At 40.0% G+C, this 21769-nt stretch overlaps 1 protein-coding gene across 1 annotated transcript in view; it reads right to left on the bottom strand.

Moving 5' to 3' along the window:
* Nucleotides 1-2852: 2852 nt before the first annotated feature.
* The window catches only part of LOC132781560 (MHC class II transactivator), a 30964-nt gene continuing 12047 nt past the window's right edge, over nucleotides 2853-21769 (bottom strand). Inside the window, exons 2-18 of the mRNA XM_067461229.1 lie at nucleotides 18214-18336; nucleotides 17089-17190; nucleotides 15950-16009; nucleotides 15778-15847; nucleotides 15490-15527; nucleotides 15174-15287; nucleotides 13206-13343; nucleotides 12286-12363; nucleotides 10014-11589; nucleotides 9741-9914; nucleotides 8061-8117; nucleotides 7332-7412; nucleotides 7111-7203; nucleotides 6678-6761; nucleotides 3823-3906; nucleotides 3609-3692; nucleotides 2853-2934 (exon numbers count right to left, since the gene is read on the bottom strand). Of these exons, the coding sequence (XP_067317330.1) occupies nucleotides 2859-2934; nucleotides 3609-3692; nucleotides 3823-3906; nucleotides 6678-6761; nucleotides 7111-7203; nucleotides 7332-7412; nucleotides 8061-8117; nucleotides 9741-9914; nucleotides 10014-11589; nucleotides 12286-12363; nucleotides 13206-13343; nucleotides 15174-15287; nucleotides 15490-15527; nucleotides 15778-15847; nucleotides 15950-16009; nucleotides 17089-17190; nucleotides 18214-18336 (3032 nt within the window). The 3' untranslated portion in view covers nucleotides 2853-2858. The remainder of the gene's footprint in view (nucleotides 2935-3608; nucleotides 3693-3822; nucleotides 3907-6677; nucleotides 6762-7110; nucleotides 7204-7331; nucleotides 7413-8060; nucleotides 8118-9740; nucleotides 9915-10013; nucleotides 11590-12285; nucleotides 12364-13205; nucleotides 13344-15173; nucleotides 15288-15489; nucleotides 15528-15777; nucleotides 15848-15949; nucleotides 16010-17088; nucleotides 17191-18213; nucleotides 18337-21769) is intronic.

Genomic DNA, 21769 nt, shown 5'->3' with positions numbered 1-21769 from the left:
AAGTTGCAATTTGGAAAGGTATTTATTTCTGCAATATTTACAGTTTCTCAAAAGGTTGCAATTTGGAAATGTATTTATTTCTGCAATATTTACAGTTTCTCAAAAGGTTGCAATTTGGAAATGTATATATTTCTGCAATATTTACAGTTTTGTCAAGAAGTTGCAATTTGGAAATGTATATATTTCTGCAATATTTACAGTTTTGTCAAGAAGTTGCAATTTGGAAAGGTATTTATTTCTGCAATATTTACAGTTTCTCAAGAAGTTGCAATTTGGAAATGTATTTATTTCTGCAATATTTACAGTTTCTCAAAAGGTTGCAATTTGGAAATGTATATTTCTGCAATATTTACAGTTTTGTCAAGAAGTTGCAATTTGGAAATGTATTTATTTCTACAATATTTACAGTTTCTCAAAAGGTTGCAATTTGGAAATGTATATATTTCTGCAATATTTACAGAGTCTCAGAATGTTGCAATTCAGAAATATTTACGTCTAATGCAAGCATTTCTGGGATGTTTAGATTTTCTTAAATGGTTGCATTTCCAAAATATCGATCTTCAATGTAATTCTGGAACATATTTTCCCCTCCAAAAGGTTGCAAATAAATTTTCCAAAATTGCTGCTGAGCAGCAATTCAAACCCGGACCTATCACTACCTTCCTCTAATTCCATCCCTTAGGATCTCTTTGGCCAAGTTTTTTGCATTCCTCCCTCTGAGGCTGAGAGAGTGTGACTCAAAGGCCAGGCAGAGATTTGAACCCAGGTCCTGTCAAGTCCATAGTCGGCCACTCAAGGGATCTGCTTTGGAGGCGTCTGGCTTTGCAGAGTCTGTTCTCCTCCTGAACCGGACTTTAAAAGCCCTGCAGGTCTTTCTTTCCATTGAAGAACCATAAAGCTCTTTGGCCACAACTATGAAGGCAAACATAGGGACACAAGGGTCAATCTTTAGCGTTTCCCTCCCAGGGAAGTCCCAAGACCCACAAAATAGCAGCAATAGAAATCACAATCGTCGTCGTATTATTACTATTACTACTATTGCTGTATATCAATATTATTATTACAACTATATTAATACTATTATTATTACTACTGTTATTAATATAATTACTATACTAACAGTATTACTATATTATCATTCCTATATTAATACTACTATTATCTCTACTATATCACTACTATTATTATTGCTATATCCATGCTATTGTTACTGTAGTAATACTGTCATCACCATATTGATGTTAGTGTTATGACTATATCAGTACTATTACTATAGTGATGCTATATTGATACTATTATTATTACTACTATATTAGTACCATATCAATATTATTATCATCACTATATTGATACTATATCAATACTACTATTACTATTATTCATGCTGTTATTACTTTATTATTATTATTATGCTATTGTTACCACTACTGTTATTACTATATTAATACTATTATTCCTACTATATCAATAGTATTGTTACCACCACTATATTAATGCTACTACTACTACTACTACTACTACTAATATAATTACTATAGTAACATCATTACTATGTTATCATTTCTATATTAATACTACTATTACTACTACTACTATATCAATACTATTATTACTATTATTGCTATATCCATGCTATTGTTAGTGTATTAATACTGTCATCACCATGTTGATATTACTATTATGAATATATAAATACTATTATGATATTGATACCATATTAATACTATTATTATTACTATATTAGAACCATATCAATACTATTATCATCACCATATAATACTATATTGATACTACTGTTACTATTATTGATGCTATTATTACTATATTATTGCTACTATGATGCTATTGTTACCACTACTGTTATTACTATATTAATACTATCATTACTACTATATCAATACTATTGTTACACCACTATTATTACTATATTAATACTATTATTTCTACTACTATTATTAATATAATTGTTATAGTAACATTATTACTATATTATCATTGCTATATTAATATTACTATTACCACTACTATATCAATACCATTATTACTATTATTATTGCTATATCTGTGCTATTGTTAATATATTAATACTGTCATCACCATGTTGACATTACTGTTATGACTATATCAATACTATTATGATATTGATACCATAGTAATACTATTATTATTATTATTACTATATTAGAACCATATCAATACTATTATCATCACCATATCAATACTATATTTATACTACTGTTACTATTGATGTTATTATTACTATATTATTACTATTATGATGCTATTGTTACTACTATTATTGCTATATTATTACTACTATGTTGTACTATGTTGTGCTATTGTTACCACTACTGTTATTACTATATTAATACTATTATTGCTACTATTATTAATATAATTGTTATAGTAACATTATTATATCAATACTATTATGATATTGATACCATATTAATGCTATTATTATTACTATATTAGAACCATATCAATACTATTATCATCACCATATCGATACTATATTGATACTACTGTTACTATTGATGTTATTATTACTATATTATTACTATTATGATGCTATTGTTACTACAATTATTACTATATTATTAATATTATTATTACTACTATTAGTACTATTATTAATTTTGCATGGCTCTGATTCTCATTCAGCAAGCACTTGCTCCCATTCCTCTTCCAACCCTTTCCCAATAACAGGACGCTAAGGACTTTATCCTGCTGGCAATCAGTGCTATTTCAGCAAAAGGAAATAGGCCATATTTGTTGTTGTTGTTGTTGTTGTTACAAAGGGAAATCAGCCACATTATTGCACAAGTAAAGCCAAATTAGTAAACCCTTGCCTTGCGTTAGAGGAGCCTGATCCGGGGATCCAGGTGCTGCAAGTGATCCAGGACACCATGGGGGATGGTAGGACTCCACAGCCTGCATTTTGGGGAAGAAAAGCCCAGATCAGAGAGGAATTCCCCAGGGAAGTTGTAGTTCCCTAAGGGCCTTTCACTTTCCTGGGTGCATCCACACTGTAGAATGAATCCAGTTTGACACCACTTCAACTATCATGGCTCAATGCAATGGAATCCTGCTAGTTGCAGGTTTGCAAGAGACTTCGGTGGCAAAAAGTGCTGTACTACAGCTCCCACGGCTCCATCACTTGTCTCATTCTATTTTTATGGCTTGCTTTTATCATGAGCTGCTTTGGGTCTCTTTTCGAGAGAGATGAAGCAGGATCAAAATAACAATAACAATAGCAGCAATGGCATTGAGCGCCATGGCAATTAAAGGGGTGCCAAACTGCATCAACTCTACAGTGTAGACGTCCTTATGGCCAGTTTCTTTACCCAAGTAAAGGGGCGACTTATTGACACCCAAATTTATTTTCAGTTCATAGAAATTTAAAAAGATGCAAATGAAAATCTACATTTTCTCATTTATATATATATATATATATATATACACACACACACACACATATACATATACATTCATATACATATATACACACATAAACATACATATACATACACACATACACAACTGGACTATGTATTGACTTGCAATGCAATTTCTTTGGACTGCAACTCCCATCATCCCTGACTTACGCCAGGCTTTGGACCCAGGGGCAATTCTTCAAAGCGTCTGTCAGGCGCTGAGCTCCAGCTCCCGTGATCTTGTTGCAATGGATGCTGCAAGGGAAATACCATGAGCCCACTTCAGACTAAAACCTGGTGCAAATTCAGAAATTGGGCTCTGATGCAAGTGTTTGTTGTCATATTTTTAAAGATTTCCTCCCCCTAAAATGTTTGTTCGACTTACTCTAACACTTTCAAGGAATGCATTTGGGGAAGTGTTTCTGCAAACTTTTCTGCCCCGGCGTCTCCGATGCTGTTTTTGTAAAGGCTGCAAAAGAGGAAAGAAAATGTGCAATTTTGGAATTAAGATTCTGCAATAATGCCATAATATATTGAAATGAAATGAATAAGCTTAGAAACCAGACTAAAGCAAAAAGGGTGGGAGAAGAAAGAAAGCAAATGGGAGCTTTGGAATTAAGAGATGGATGGACAGACAGAATACACGGATGGATGGATGGATGGATGAACAAACAGAATAGATGGCTGGACAGGTAGGTAGGTAGGTAGATGGAATACATGGATGGACAGATAGAATAGATGGCTGGATGGGTAGGTAGGTAGGTAGGTAGATAGATAGACAGACAGACAGACAGATAGAATAGATGGCTGGATGGATAGGTAGGCAGATAGATAGATGATAGATGATAGGTAGATAGATAGATAGATAGATAGATAGAGATAGAATACATGGATGGATGGATGGATGGACAGATAGAATAGATGGCTGGATGGATAGGTAGGCAGATAGATAGATGATAGATGATAGGTAGATAGATAGATAGATAGATAGATAGATAGATAGATAGATAGATAGATAGAGATAGAATACATGGATGGATGGATGGATGGATGGACAGATAGAATAGATGGCTGGATGGATAGGTAGATAGGTAGAATACATGGATGGATGGATGGATGGACAGATAGAATAGATGGCTGGATGGATAGGTAGATAGGTAGAATACATGGATGGATGGATGGATGGACAGATAGAATAGATGGCTGGATGGATAGGTAGATAGGTAGAATACATGGATGGATGGATGGATGGATGGATGGATGGACAGATAGAATAGATGGCTGGATGGATAGGTAGATAGGTAGAATACATGGATGGATGGATGGATAGAACACGTGGGTGGATGGATGGATGGGTAGGTAGGTAGGTATTTATTTATCGTGTCATCAGCAACCATTGTATTACAATTCTAACAGAGCAAAACAAACACAGAGATTAAAAAGAAAAAGAAAGAAAGAAAACCCACACAGATTTTGCAAATTTGGTATTTGGTTAAATGTCCTTTGACCAGTATCTGGCCACTTGGAGTGCCTCTGGGGTTGCCGCAAGAAGGTCCTCCATCGTGCATGTGGCAGGGCTCAGGGTGCATTGCAGCAGGTGGTCAGTGGTTTGTTCTTCTCCGCACTCGCATGCCGAGGATTCCACCCTGTAGCCCCATTTCTTAAGATTGGCTCTGCATCTCGTGGTGCCAGAGCGCAATCTGTTCAGCGCCTTCCAAGTCGCCCAGTCTTCTGAGTGCCCAGGGGGGAGTCTCTCATCTGGTATCACTCATGAATTGAGGTGCTGGGTTTGGGCTTGCCACTTTTGGACTCTCGCTTGCTGGGGTGTTCCAGCGAGTGTCTCTGTAGATCTAAGAAAACTATGTCTTGATTTAAGTCGTTGACATGCTGGCTGATACCTAAACAGGGGATGAGCTGGAGATGTCTCTGCCTTGGTCCTTTCACTATTGGCTGCTACTTCCCAGCGGATGTCAGGTGGTGCGATACCGGCTAAGCAGTGTAATTTCTCCATTGGTGTGGGGCGCAGACACCCTGTGATAATGCGGCATGTCTCATTAAGAGCCACATCTACTGTTTTAGTGTGGTGAGATGTGTTCCACACTGGGCAGCCTCCTCGCAGGATTGCAAGACATCCGGGCGTCCCCTGGGCAACGTCTTCGTAGACGGCCGATTCTCTCAACCCAGAAGCAACCAGGTAGGTAGGTAGGTAAATAGAATACATGGATGGATGGATGGATGGATGGATGGAATGAACGGATGGATAGAAAGGTAGGTAGAATACATGGATGGATGGATGGATGGATGGATGGATGGGTAGTTAGGTAAGTAGATAGATAGATAGATAGATAGATAGATAGATAGATAGATAGATAGAATACATAGATGGATGGATGGATGGATAGATAGATAGATAGATTAACAGACATGGATGGATGGATGGATGGATGAATAGATAAATAGATAGGATTCATGAATGGATAGATATATAAATAGATCAGGGGTCCTCAAACTAAGGCCCGGGGGCCAGATATGGCCCTCCAAGGTCATTTACCCGGCCCTCGTTCAGGGTCAACCTAAGTCTGAAACGACTTGAAAGCACACAACAACAATCCTATCTCAGCCAAAAGCAGGCCCATACTTCCCACTGGAATACTAATAAGCTTATATCTGTTAAAATTGTTCTGTATTTATTGTATTGTTTTGAAGTGTTTTCTGCACTACAAATAAGATATGTACAGTGTGCATAGGAATTCATTCATGGTTTTGTGTTTTTTAAAATTTATAATCCGGCCCTCCAATAGTTTGAGGGAATTTGATCTGGCCCTCTGTTTAAAAGGTTTGAGGACCCCTGAAATAGAAAGATAAAATACATGGATTGAATGAATGGATGGAGGAATAGATATTAGATTAGATGGCTGGATGGATAGGTGGACAGACAGACAGACAGAGAGAATACATGGATGGATGAATAGGTAGGTAGGTAGATAGAATACATGGATGGATAGATAGACAGATAGATAAATACATTTGGTGGATGGCTAGATAGATAGACATATAGATAGATGTATTGATAGATTAGAGGTAAATGGAAAGAAATGACAGAAAGATCCCCCCTAAAATGATTATTAATAATAGTAATAATAATAATAATAGGGGAAAGGAAGAGCATTGGTGCTACCCCTAAAAAGAACTTCATCGGCTGTCTTTCTTGAAGTGGAACATGGGACTTGTAGTACACACCTTAGGGTCTTCAAGGCAGGCAGGTGTGGGAGGGCAGCGGAGAGCACCTCAGCCCCTTGGTCCGTGATCTTATTTCGAGACAAACTGGAAACAAAAATGGAATTACAACAGATATTTGTGGCAGGACAACAATTCCCAGCATCCCCAGGAAAGATGGGAGTTGCAGTCCAACGCCATTTGGGGTCTGAAGGGTTGCCAGGCCATTTTAAAGTATCCAGACTTTTTAAAGTTTTGACAAACCAAAAGTACATGGTCATTTCACTCTCCTTGGATTGTAGTCTCCATTATCCCCTGCCAACACAGGCCCCTTTTGTGTGTATGTGTGTGTATATATATATGTGTGTGTGTGTGTGTGTGTGTGTGTGTGTGTATTCTTATTCTAGGGACTGTATTTTGGGCGGATGGGATCCCGAACCCATCTCCAATTACTTACTTTAATGTTTCCAAGGAGCGCAACTGAGGAAGGACTTCCCGAAAAGCCAAGATCCCTTCGTCTCCGATTTCGTTCTCTTTTGGAGAATCCAAGCTGGAAAAAAATGAGCAAGAGATAAATAGAAAGGTGTCAATGGGGCTGGGGCTGCCATAGGGACAGAAACGTGGACCCAAGTCCCCCAAAAGAAACTTCTAAATACTCTTGACTCTTTGGATACTCACTCTAAGTGCCGAAGAGATGGAAAGGCCTCCAGGATTGGGACCAGTTTCCGGAATCCCTTTAAGCCATAGAGGGGCCCCAGCCTGCAAAGCAAAGTCAAAACACTATGTAACACAACTGATACTGCATTTATCTTTCTTTTTCTAGACAATCATATATATAGAAGTAGCAGCCAATAATGAAAGGACCAAGGCAACGACATCTCTGGCCCATCCTCTGTTCAGATATCGGCCAACATGCAAACACTTTAAATCAAGAAATAGCTTTCTAAGATCTACACAGATACTCGCAGAAACACCTCAGCAAGCAAGAGTCCAAAAGTGGCAGGCTAAAACCCTGAACCTCAACCCATGGATGACCGGATGAGAAACTTCCTCCTGGGCACACAGAAGACTGGGCGACCTGGAAGGCACTGAAAAGACCGTGCTCTGGCATCACAAGATGCAGAGCCAATCTTCAAAAAATGGGATTACAAAGTGGAGTCCACGATATGTCAGTGTGGAGAGGAGCAAACCACAGACCACCTACTACAATGCAACCTGAGCCCTGCCACATGCACAATGGAGGACCTTCTCACAGCGACACCAGAGGCACTCCAAGTGGCCAGCTTCTGGTCAAAGGATATTTAGTATAATACCAAGTTTTTAACTTTGTTTGTGTTTTCAAATATATTATAACTGTACCCTCAACTCACTTCTGACAGGATAAATAAATATTAGAAAAGGACTTACGTGAATTCTATTTTCTGGAGGTCTGCAATGGCTGGAATACATTGGGCCTTGCATCCACTGAAGAGGAAAGTAAACAGGAATTGAAACCCACCAAAGTCATCGTGTGGGCCATTCCAATAGTCATTGCACATAATTTCATAGTTATCTATTGCACAAAATCTCCCAAGGCTTGATCAAAAAGCCACATTTTCACTTTCTTATGGAAGATAAGGAGAGAAAGATAGATAGATAAACAATAGAAATGGATAGAGGGATGAGCAAGATAGATGGTTAAATTGAAAGATGATAGATAAAAAGAGAGAAAAGATAGATAGATAGATAGATAGATAGACAGAGGGAAGAGCTAGAGAGATAGATGATTAAATGGATAAATGGATAGATAAACAAGAGAGAAAAGATATACAGGCAGGCAGGTAGGCAGACAGGCAGATAGAGATAAACAAACAATAGAGATGGATGGAGGGATGGGCAAGAGAGATAGATAGTTAAATTGGTACATAATAAATAAGAGAGAAAAGATAGATAGATAGATAGATAGATAGATAGATAGATAGGAAGATAAATAGATGGTTAAATGGATAAATGATAGATAAACAGAAGAGAACGATAGATAGATAGATAGATAGATAGATAGATAGATAGATAGATAGATGATAGATAGATAGATAGATAGATAGATAGATAGATAGATAGACAGATAGATAGATAGTTAATTGGTACATGATAAATAAGAAAAGATAGATAGATAGATAAATAGATAGATAGGAAGATAAATAGATGGTTAAATGGATAAATGATAGATAAACAGAAGAGAACAATAGATAGATAGATAGATAGATAGATAGATAGATAGATGATAGATAGAGTGAGTGATGGGCAAGAGAGATAGTTAAATTGGTACATGATAAATAAGAAAAGATAGATAGATAGATAGATAGATGGTTAAATGGTTAGATAGATAGATAGATAGATAGATAGATGGTTAAGATAAATAGATGGTTAAATGAATAAATGATAAACAAGAGAGAAAAGATAGATAGACAGACAGATAGATATAGGGATGGTCAAGGGAGATAGATGGTTAAATGGATAGATGATAGATAAACAAGAGAGAAAAGACAGACAGATAGAGATAAATAGATATTGTTAGAAAGAGAGATAGATAGGTGGATAGACAATAGAGAAAGAGACAACAGAGAGGCATTGAGGGATGGGCAAGAGAGATAGTTAAATTGGTAGATGATTAACAAGAAAGAAAAGATAGATAGATAGAGGAATGGGAAGATAAACAGATGGTTAAATGGATAATTATAGATAAACAAGAGAAAAAAGAAAGAAAGAAAGATAGATAGATAGATAGATAGATAGATCAAACAGAGCTAGATAGATAGAGCAAGCAGACAGGATGGATGAATGAATGAGTGATAGGTAGGTAGGTAGAGTTGGCAGACTGGATGGATAGATCAGACATGTAGAATAGATAGATAGAACAGGAAGACATGAAGGATGGATGGATGGATGGATGGAAGATAGATAGATAGATAGATAGATAGATAGATAGATAGATAGATAGCTAACCTACTGCACCACTGGGATAGATGCCACAAATAAGACAGAAAGGAAAGACTGACAGAAAAGCCCCCAGCCCCATTCCAGAGAGGGAGGGCCACCCATACATACCCTGCGGTCATTTCCTGCTGGAGCTGTACCAAAGCAGAGAGATCCTGGAGGTCCCTCATGGTCTGGGCCTTGAAGGGCAGGGTGGCAGCCTTCTTCATGGCTGACCGCAGCTGCCTTTCTTCCCCGCTTTCCCACAAGTGCCTCCAAAGCGGGACTGTCTGGCCCAGGGATGCCCTGGAAGAAAAAAGACCGGGTTTGGGTAGGATAGTTGCATCTTAAAAGTCAAAAGGTGCCCCCCGAGGGTCATCTAGTCCATCCCCGGAGAAGACCTACCTGACCTCTGAGACGTTCTCTGTGCCGAACAGTTCAACAAGTCCTTCCAAATGGATGGAGCTCCCTCTGAAATCCAAAGTGACTCCTTTGGTGGCTCTTTTCAGGACGGATCCCAAAACACAGGTGTCCGACGGAGCCAAAGAGAGGCCCGAAAAGGAGATTTCAGGCTGCAGCTTCAGCGCCAAATGCCGCAAAAGATACTCATCCTCCGTTTCACGGACACAATGAAAGAGTTTGAGGAGTTGATCCGGACTGAATTCCCAAATCCGCAGGTTCCGGATGTATTTGGAGAAGTTCTTCCGCTTCTTGAAGACCATCTTCTCCAAATCTTCTCCAAACATTTCACTGGAGAAGAGCAGACCGGACAAGAAACAAGGCACAAAATCCCAGGAAGATCTAAGGGATTTCTTGGATTTGGGGAACAAGTTGAGGTATTTGGTGAGCTTTTTGTCCTTGATCTCTTTGGCCAGGACCAAATGCAGAGCCAAAAAGAAATTCTGCATGGCGAAGCTAAAAAAGGCAAATGTTTTGCATCCCTCCGTCTTAGAAACGGGGTCTTCTGGTAAAGGGACCACAATCTGACGATCCAAAGCAAACTCTTGCACTTCTTTGGAATCAAAACGAATGGAAGTGAAGGCACTCTGCCCACTTTGGGCCAAATCCCAAGCTATTTGGGCCAAGTTGGCGAGACGTTGGTGATTTAAATGGGGGGTTTTGAGAAGGGACTTTGCAATGAGTTTAGTGATCATTGAAGGAGGTTCTTTGTCAAACGTTCGGGAAACCGAGTTGCAAATTAATCGGCACATTTCGGGGTGGGAGCAATGGCTGAACAAATAAGGAGAGCTCCGGATGAAGTCTTCTCCTCCTCTGCAGGAAGGAAATGCCTCAAAATACCGATGGAGGTATGTTTCGGTTTGTTGTGAAGAAAACCCCATAATTTCCAGGATTTTGTCCGGTTTGGGGATGTGTTGATGAGGCTTGTCTTTGGGACGTGACAGAAGCAGCAAAGTGCAGCCGTTGAGGGCCTTCTTATGGAAAAGAGGGGACAAAGCTGCTCCGACGGGGCCATCTTGGTCCTTCAGGTCCTCGAAACCATCAAAAATAAGAAGGAGTTTCTTAGGGTTTTCCAAAATGTAGCTGTAGACTTCCTGGAGCTGTTCTGGAGCATGTGCCGAGTGCCCCAAGAGCAGCTCCTGGAGGTTTTGTGGACTTCGAAACTTCAACTGCCGGCAGTCGAATCGGAAGAGGATTTCAAACTCGGGCCACTGGCCAATGGACCACTCCGAGGCAAGCCTTTGGGCCAAAGAGGTCTTCCCTGCTCCAGACTTCCCCAGGAGTGTAATAACCCTGGTGCTGGGCTCCTTTCCCCCTGTCACCACCGGAGTCTGGAAGATCTCCTTCCATGAAAACGGGTTCTTCTTGGGCTTCTCTTCCAGGTCTCCAGGGTCACTGCTGCCACCCCCCTTCAGCTCCAAGGGAAGTTCGGAGAGAATGACTTCTGTGTAAAAGGGGGCCGGAGAGGGGTCTCCTTGAGTAAAGAGGTGCCTCAGCTCTGCACAGAAGGCCTCCACTGAATCTAAAAGGAAGGGGAAAAGAAAGGGCAGGTGACTATGGAGAAGAAGAGGAAGAGAAGGAAGAGAAAGGAAAGGGGATGATTGATGTAGTACAGCCTGAGGCTGATGGGTTCACTGATAGTTTAGGGCAGTGTTTCTCAACCTGGGAGTTGGGACCCCTGGAGGGGTCGTGAGAGGGTGTCAGAGGGGTCGCCAAAAACAATTAGAAAACACAGTATTTTCTGATGGCCGTGGGGGTTCCATGTGGGAAGTTTGGCCCAATTCTGTCATTGGTGGAGTTCACAATGCTCTTTGATTATAGGTGAACTATAAATCCCAGCAACTACAACTCCCAAATGCCAAGGTCTATCTTCACCAAATGTCAAGGTCTATCTTCACCAAATAAGAAGGAATGGAATAAGTTGATATAAGATATGATGACAAAAAAGGAGGATGAGGTGAAATAGGAGGAGATGGAGAGAAGGAAGAGGAAGAAGAGGGAAATGGAGAGAAAGCAGAAGAGGTGAAAGAGGAAGAAGAAGAGAGAAAAGAGAGAAAGGAAGGAGTGGAGGAAAATGAAGAAAGGAGGAAGAAAAGAAGAGGGGGAGGAGAAGAAAGGAAGAATAGTGAAAGGATGAAGAAAAGGAAGAGAAGGAGAATGATAAGAAAAAACAGAAAGAGGAGGAGAAGAGGAGGAGGAGGAGGAAGAGGCAACCAACCTGGTCTTTTGGGAGTTTGTTCCAAGGATGGATCTGGGCAGCTGTTTTGGTTGTCTGTTTCAGAGAGCCCTCCTTCACCTGGAGAGACAGGTGAAAGAGTGCAAACTTGAGCTTTCTCATTGCTCCACATTGTGCATCTTTTGCCAGAGATGCAATTGCAACAAAAAACTACTAGGGGGCGGTAGCAGCAAGGGTTTGAAAAGTCTGAGTGGTGATGATGATGATGATGATGATGATGACACTATGTAACAACATTTGAGAAATGTTCTGTTCCTGGTTTGAAAATGTCATTTCCTGTTTAATTGTGTGGTACTTACTTGGAAAATAGTTGTTCTCCTCCAGAAATATTGTTTTTGTGGCGGCCACAAACTCTGTTGAATTACTGGGTTGTTGTATTTTTTTCGGGCTATAGGGCCATGCTCTAGAGGCATTCTCTCCTGATATTTTGCCTGCATCTATGGCAAGCATCCTCACAGGTAGTGAGGTGAATTAGTTGACACTTGATGTGATATTCATTGAAAAACTAGAGCAAAATGTGCTGTTGCAGGATGTCCCACAGTTTCATAAACTTTTCCTATATTTTTATGTTAGTACCAATTAGGAAATGACATTTATAACCCAGGAACAAAAATCATGTTACATAATGTAATGATCTAATGCACTCTATTGAAGACATGCTGAGTATAATAGGCTTTGCAGTCCTATCCACCAATACAGTTTCCATACATAGCAGATTTGCGCCAATCTGGGGCACAGGTGGGTTGGACTGCAGAACCAGTTATCCTCAGCTTGCAAGCACATGGACTGCAGGAGTCATCATGCAAATGGCCACTGCGATGGGGATAATGGGACTTGCACCCCATGCCCATTTGGAGAATGACGAATGTCAAGAGTCATGGCCATTGGAGCAATCAACTCACCTGGGCAGCTGTTGACATCAGTAACCCCAGGCTTGGATGGCCAGGCGACTTGCTGGACAATGGGCTCGAAGGTCAAGATAACCTGGATATCTTTGGGGCCGAGAAGGCAATACTCCAGGTTAGGATTCCCAGAAGGCCCTGGAAATGACATTCCAAGTCAGAGAGACTGAGACCGACAGACAGAAAGAGGTTTGGGGTACAATACAACCTCTGAATGTTCCCATTTACAAGAACCCTCTGAATATTCTATCTCTCCATCCATTCATGGATGGATGAAGAGATAGATAAGATATATAGATAGATAGATAGATAGATAGATAGATAGATAGATGGATAGATCGATAGATAGACAGACAGACAGACAGATAGATAGACAGAGAGATAGACAGACAGAGAGATAGACAGAAAGACAAAGATGGATAGGAAGGCAGGCAAAAGCAATGAATGGATGGATCAACAGAGATAGATGGGGGGCGGGAGAGAGAGAGAGAGATGGAGGGATAGACAGACAATAGAGATGGATGGATGGATGAATAGATAGACAGAGACACATGATAGATAGATAGATAGATAGATAGATAGATAGATAGATAGATAGATCGACAGACTACAGGCATGGGTGGATGGATTAATAGTTAGAGAGATAAATTGATAGAATGGATGGATGGATGGATGGATGCATGGGTAGGTAGGTAGATAGAATACATGATGTATGGATGGATAGAAAGAGAGACAGAGAGATTGAGAGATAGAGATGGGTGGGTGGAGAGACAGATAGTCAACAGAGAGGATGGATGGATGTGTAGACAGAAAAGATAGATATACAAAGCTAGAGAGAGACAGAGAGATAAAGATGGATGGATGTGTAGATAATAGATAAACAAGACAAAAAAGATAGATAAGTATACAAAGTTGGAGATGATAGATAGATAGATAGATAGATAGATAGATAGATAGATAGATAGATAGATAAATTGATTGATTGATTGATTGATAGACAGACTACAGGCATGGATGGATGGATTAATAGTTAGATGACAGAGAGATAAATGGATAGAATAGGTGTCTGGATGGATGGATAGATGGGTAGATAGAGGTAGAGATAGAGACAGAGATAAAGGTAGGATGGATAGATAGATAGATAGATAGATAGATAGATAGATAGATAGATAGATAGTAGATAGATAGATAGACAGACAACAGACATGGATGGGTGGATTGATAGATATATGACACAGAGATAAATTGATAGAATGGATGGCTGGCTGGATGCATGCATGGGTAGGTAGAATACATGGATGGATGGATGGATGGATAGAAAGAGATACAGAGAGATAGAGATGGATGGGTGGGTGTGTGAAGAGACAGATAGTCAACAGAGTAGATGGATGTGTAGACAGAAAAGATAGACATACAAAGCTAGAGAGAGAGACAGAGAGATAAAGATGGATGGATGTGTAGATAATAGATAAACAAGACAAAAAAGATAGATAGACATACAAAGTTGGAGATGGTAGTTAGATAGGTAGTAGATAGATAGATAGATAGATAGATAGATAGATAAGACAGAGATGGAGATGGATGGAGGGATAGACAGACAACAGAGGTTGATGGATGAGTAGATGACCCAGTAGATAAGCAAGACAGAAAAGATAGATGATGATGATGATGATGATATTTATTTACACCCTGCTTTATTTCTCCCGAAGGGAACTCAGAGCGACTTAACATAAAAGTATTAGTACACGATTTAAAATATGCAAATATGCAAACCTTAAAACGGAATTAAATATAAATTCATGTAAAATTCACAGTTAAAAACCATTCAAACATATTCAATGCACATTCAGGTTAAAATCACAGCACCTCCAACCCAGACAGACAGACAGATAAAGTGAGCAGGGTGCCATACTGGTACAGTAATGACAGTCCTGTAATGACAATGTCTTGGACGCTTGGCTTTCCTACCCGGGGCTTTCGGGGATCCCTTGTCCATTCCGAAGGTGGTAACCAGAAACTGGACATGGAAATTGGGCTGAAGGAGGATGGGGACGGGGTCCTTTGAGAGACAGGTGTCTGGACCTGGAAGAGAGGAAGGAGAAGGGTGGAAGGAGGATGAAGCAATGAATGAAGCGTATAGAGGGACATTTAGAGCAGGCATGGGCAAACTTGGGCCCTCCTGGTGTTTTGGACTTCAACTCCCACCATTCCTAACAGCCTCAGGCCCTTTCCTTTTCCCCCTTCTGGAGACGTCATTTGGGACGGCAAGATTCGTGCCACTCACCCACTTTCTGTCGCTTGGCCTTTGGCTCTTCGGAGCTGCTCCCTGCAGGCAGAGAACAAGCAGATCAAGGAAAGATCCAGGGGGGCATCCACACTATGGAATTAATGCACTTTGGCACCCTTTACACTGCCACGGCTCAATTGCTATGGGATCTTGGGATGTATCATTTGCTGAGGCTCCAGCCTTTGCAAAGCTACACTTCCCAGGATCCCCTTGCATGGTGCCTTGGCATTTCTTGGAGAAGAAGGGAAAGGTGCTTTCCTTCCTCCTCATTCTGCATTTCTGCACTTACGTCTCTTCTTTCCTTCTTCTTCAGTCTTGGGACCGTCTGCAAAGGCCTCCTCCACAGCCAGGCTTCCTTTGGAGGAAAGGAAACAATGGGATCATTGCTGAGTCAAAGCAAAGGTTTGCCCCAAAATTAGGATATTAAAGGGTTACAAAAGATGGAAGGGGATTGTACCGAAAAGCTCCTCCACTGGCTTCTCTTGTTGGTCTTTGAGCAAATATTCGGCCAAAGTCGCTAAAGAGGGAGAAAAGAGGAAAGATGAGATCAATACGCAATAACAATAACAATAGTAAAAAGAGCCAACAACCAATGTAGCAAAAGAGAGAAGAATGGAGAGATGATATCAATACATAATAACATTAATAATAATAATAAAATAGCCAATAACCAATGTAGCGAAAGAGAGAGAAGAGGGGAAAGATGATATCAATACATAATAACATTATTATTATTATTATTATTATTATTAATAATAATAATAATAGTAAATATAGTCAATAACCAAAGCAGCGAAAGAGAGAGAAGAGTGGAAAGATGATATCAATGCATAATAACATTAAGAATAATAATAATAATAATAATAATAATAGCCAATAACCAATGTAGCAAAAGAGAGAGAAGAGTGGAAAGATGATATCAATGCATAATAACATTATTATTATTAATAATAATAATAATAAAAGCCAATAACCAATGTAGCAGAAGAGAGAGAAGATGGGAAAGATGATATCAATAAAACAATAACATTATTATTATTATTATTATTATTAATACTAAAAAGAGCCAATAACCAATGTAGCGAAAGAGAGAGAAGAGGGGAAAGATGATATCAATACATAATAACATTATTATTATCATTATTATTATTATTATTATTAATACTAAAAAGAGCTAATAACCAATGTAGCGAAAGAGAGAGAAGAGGGGAAAGATTATATCAATATATAATAACATTATTATTATTATTATTATTATTATTATTAATAATAATAGTAAAAATAGCCAATAAACAATGTAGTGAAAGAGAGAGAAGAGGGGAAATATGATATCAATACTTATTATTATTATTATTATTAGTAGTAGTAGTAGTAGTAGTAGTAAAAATAGCCAATAACCAATGCAAAGAAAGAGAGAGAAGAGGGGAAAGATGATATCAATACATAATAACAAATATATACACACATATATACACACAAAACACATATACACAGACTGGGCCACAGCAACGTGTGGCAGGGGGCAGCTAGTAATAATAATATTAATAATAGATTTTGCCAGTGTTTTCATCGTTTCCCAAAACTCAAAAGACTCACCAATTTTATCATAAGCCTCTCCAGTGTTTGAACATTGGCAAACTTCTTCCCCTTCCACGGTGTAAAAGACATCTGCATCATTGAGAGTATCTGCAGAGGGCCCTGGAAGAAGAGAATAATAATAATAATAATAATAATAATAATAATAATAATAATAACAACAACAACAATAATAATTCTTGCAGCCCAGAAGCAAGCTATCAGAACCAATGCAATTAAGGCCAGGATTGAAAAATCAGCGGATGACCCAAAATGTGTTAGGAAGCTGATGAAACCATGGACCATCTCCTCAGCTGTTGCAAGAAAATCACACAGACGGACTACAAACAAAGACACAACTCTGTGGCCCAGATGATTCACTGGAACTTATGTCACAAGTACCACCTGCCAGCAGCAAAGAATTGGTGGGATAATAAACCCGCAAAGGTCGTGGAAAATGAACATGCAAAAATACTGCAGGACTTTCAAATCCAGAATGACAAAGTTTTGTAACACAACACACCAGACATCACGATTGTGGAAAAGAAAAAGTCTGGATTATTGATGTCGCCATACCAGGTGACAGTCGCATTGAGGAAAAACAACAGGAAAAACTCAGCCGCTATCAAGACCTCAAAATCGAACTGCAAAGGCTCTGATTGAATAAACCAGTACAGGTGGTCCCAGTGGTCATGGGTGCACTGGGTGCCGTGCCAAAAGATCTCAGCCAGCATTTGGAAACAATAAACATCGACAAAATCACAATCTGTCAACTGCAAAAGGCCACCTGACTTGGATTTTCGCGCATCATTCGAAAATACATCCCACAGTCCTAGACGCTTGGGAAGTGTTCAACTTGTGATTTTGTGATACGAAATCCAGCATATAGATCTCGTTTGCTGTGACATACTGTGCTTTTGTGTCAATAATAATAATGGACTCCTGCATCCAATTATACTTAATCAAATAAACTCAGGGTGCATCCACATGATGAATGCTGTTTGGCTCCACTTTAACAGCCATGGTTCAGTGCTGCAGAGTCCTGGGAATTGTAGTTTCCCAAAGCCTTGATGCTCCATCCCTCCAACCCCTGTGTTGTTGTATTTTTTTCAACTGAAGGAAGCCCAGTGCCTTCCAGTGCCTGACCTGCGGGAATCTCTTCTGCCGCTTCCACCTCTTGGGACAAAACCCAGTCGTCCAGCTCACTCTGCAGCAGCTCCAGGTAGCTCTTCGTCCCCAGCCAGGCCCCCCCTGCCTCCATCTCGTGGCCTGGAATGAATATGAAACACATATATTCAATGATATAGATAGATGGATAGACAGAGAGATAAACTAGATATACAAGATAGATAGATAGATAGATAGATAGATAGATAGATAGATAGATAGATAGATAGATGAGGGATAGATAGAAAGATAGAAAGATGAGTGAGAACCAGTCTTGGCACACAGCACTCCTGTGACCAACAGAAAATACTGGAAGGGTTTGGTGGGCATTGACCTTGAGTTCAGAGTTGTAGTTCACCTACATCCAGAGAGCACTGTGGACTCAAATAATGGTGGACCTGGACCAAACTCAATATGTCCAAATGTGAACACTGGTGGAGTTTGGGGGAAATAGACTTTGACATTTGGGAGCTGTACTTGCTGGAATTTATAGTTCTCCCCCTACAATCCAAGAGCATTTTGAACCTCACCAACAATTGAATTGGGCTAAACTTCCCACACAGAACCCCCATGACTAACAGAAAATACTGTGTTTTCTGATGGTTTTTGGTGACCCCTCTGACACCCCCTTGTGATTCCCCCCAGGGGTCCCAACCCCTAGGTTGAGAAACACTGTACTAGATAGATAGATAGATAGATAGATAGATAGATAGATAGATAGATGGATAGAGAGAGAGAGAGAGATGATATAGAGAGAGAAAGAAGAGTATTGTTGAAGGCTTTCATGGCCGGAGTCACTGGGTTGTTGTAGGTTTTTCCGGGCTATATGGCCATGTTCTGGAGGCAATTTTTCTCCTGATGTTTCGCCTGCATCTGTGGCAAGCATCCTCAGAGGTAGTGAGGTCTGTTGGAAGTAGTAAAATGGGTTTATATATCTGTGGAATGACCAGGGTGAGATAGTAAAGATGAAGATCCACCCACAGGAAAAGTGTTCTTGCCATACATCAAGGGAACCACTGACCGCATAGGGAAGCTGATGAGGAAACACAACATACAAACCACTTACAGACCCACCAAGAAAATCCAACCAATTCTACGTTCAGCAAAGGACAAGAGGGATCCTCTCACTTCTGCAGGAGTCTACCGTGTACCATGCAGCTGTGGACAAGTCTACATAGGGACCACCAAACGCAGCAGCATTGCCCAAACACGAATCAAGGAACATGGAAGGCACTGCAGACTACTTCAACCAGAGAAGTCAGCCATAGCAGAGCACCTGATGAACCAACTTGGACACAGCATATTATTTGAGAACATAGAAGTGCTGGACCACTCTCACAACCACCATGTCAGACTACACAGAGAAGCCATTGAAATCCACAAGCATGTGGACAATTTCAACAGAAAGGAAGAAACCATGAAAATGAACAAAATCTGGCTACCAGTATTAAAAAACTCAAAAATTACAACAGCAAAACAACAGAGGGGAAACAAACAGGCACATAAAATCACTCTCAACAAAAGATTCCCCCCAGGCACTTCCAAGCCATTGAATGCTAATCAAGGTGATCAGCTGAAACATTCACAGCTAGCCCCAGCAGACAAAAGTCCTTTTTTTCACCCTGGTCATTCCACAGATATATAAACCCATTTTTCCTACTTCCAACAGACCTCACTACCTCTGAGGATGCTTGCCATAGATGCAGGCAAAACGTCAGGAGAAAATGCCTCTAGAACATGGCCATGCAGCCCGAAAAAACCTACAACCCAGAAAGAAGAGTGATAAAAGATGAGAGACAGACAGGTGAAAGATGATAGATAGATAGATAGATAGATAGATAGATAGATAGATAGATAGATAGATAGAGATGGATAGATGGATCCCTCTCTGCGCCCAAATGGTCTCTTGGGTTTTAGGCAAGTTTGGGCAAAGGGTGAAGGGAGCCCAATGCTCGGGAGGCTGCTCTGCGGTGGTTTTTCTGGCTGGGGTGGATTCTGCTTCCGAGAAGAGAGCCTGCTTCCGAGAAGAGAGCCGCCCTGCACCCGGGCGATACCAGACAAAGAAGTGGCTTATTGCCTGCCTTGGAGGCCAAAACTCTGGATGGTAATGTAGGTTTTGCTCCTCCCTTCTCCCAAGGTGAAGATAATGTCATGTCATTTACTCACTTTGCTCCATAGCAGAGTAGAGGGTGAGCCCTGGCCTTGCAGAGAAATGGCACTGTATCGTCAAAGAAATAAAGTTTTGGAAGTTACACTTTGCCACCACTTTGCGGGATGGAGATGTGTATCCAGGACTAAGAAAATAGAGCCATTTGCCTTTGGAAACCTGGTAATGTGGGGCTTGCAACATTACAACAAAGACAAAAACCAACCTCCCCAAAAGCCTGGCCCTGTTTGCAAAACAACTCTTGCCGAAAAAAACACAAAAAAGAGGAATTGAAAAGAGTTGCTTTGCTATATATATATCATATTGTTTTTCAGTGCTAAATTGATGCAAAGAGAGATCAAAGCAGAACAATCTCGGGGAGGAAAAAAGAAGTTGGGATGTTGTTTCCCCAGACAGATAAGATAAAGGGAGGAGATGGTTTCCTGTGGGTCGCACCTCGAACCCACAACACACAATATACTTGAATCATAGAATCAAAGAGTTGGAAGAGACCTCATGGGCCATCCAGTCCAACCCCCTGCCAAGAAGCAGGAATATTGCATTCAAATCACCCCCGACAGATGGCCATCCAGCCTCTGTTTAAAAGCTTCCAAAGAAGGAGCCTCCACCACACTCCGAGGCAGAGAGTCCCACTGCTGAACGGCTCTCACAGTCAGGAAGTTCTTCCTCATGTTCAGATGGGTGGATGCGTTCGGACAAGTAAGTCAACTGATAGCACATAATCGTTATAATTATTATTATTATTTGACTCAATATATACATTTCAGTTTCTTCTACCTCTTCTTCTTCTTGAGTCAATAGATAAACATGAACTGATGGTGTGATGCGGCAGCAAAAAAGGCCAAAGCGATTCTGTCTCAAAAGGAGCATTTAATCCAGAGAAGCATTATTATAACAACAACAACAATTTAATAGATATTATTGTTGTTGTTGCTATTATTTTTCTTGAGCCAATAGATCAGTGTTTTGAGAAGGTTGAGACCTTCCTTATTTAATTATTATGATTTATTTATTTTCTTCATTTATATACCGCTTTTCTCAGCCCTTGGGAGACTCAAAGCGGTTAACGATAGCAAAATTCAATGGTCAACATCAAAAAAAGAGTTTAAAAAAAGAGTTAAAAACAATGATATAATAAACAATCAGTTAAACATAACTATAACATCTCATTAGCGTCTCCTAGGTAGAATCAAGATCCAATCTCATAATCCGTTGTTCCGTGTTCCCATATTCAATACACTAGTATTGTCATTCTAGTCCATGTCCTTTAAACTCTACAAACACCTACTGTCCGAAGGCCTGGTCCCAAAGCCATGGTTTTAATTTCTTTCTAAAAGCCAGGAGGGAGGGAGGAGATCTTACCTCATT

The sequence above is a fragment of the Anolis sagrei genome, chromosome Y (genome assembly GCF_037176765.1).
Source record: "Anolis sagrei isolate rAnoSag1 chromosome Y, rAnoSag1.mat, whole genome shotgun sequence".
Lineage (NCBI taxonomy): Eukaryota > Metazoa > Chordata > Lepidosauria > Squamata > Dactyloidae > Anolis > Anolis sagrei.
The sequence above is the reverse complement of the archived record's forward strand: the minus strand, read 5'-3'. Positions and strand labels throughout refer to the sequence as shown.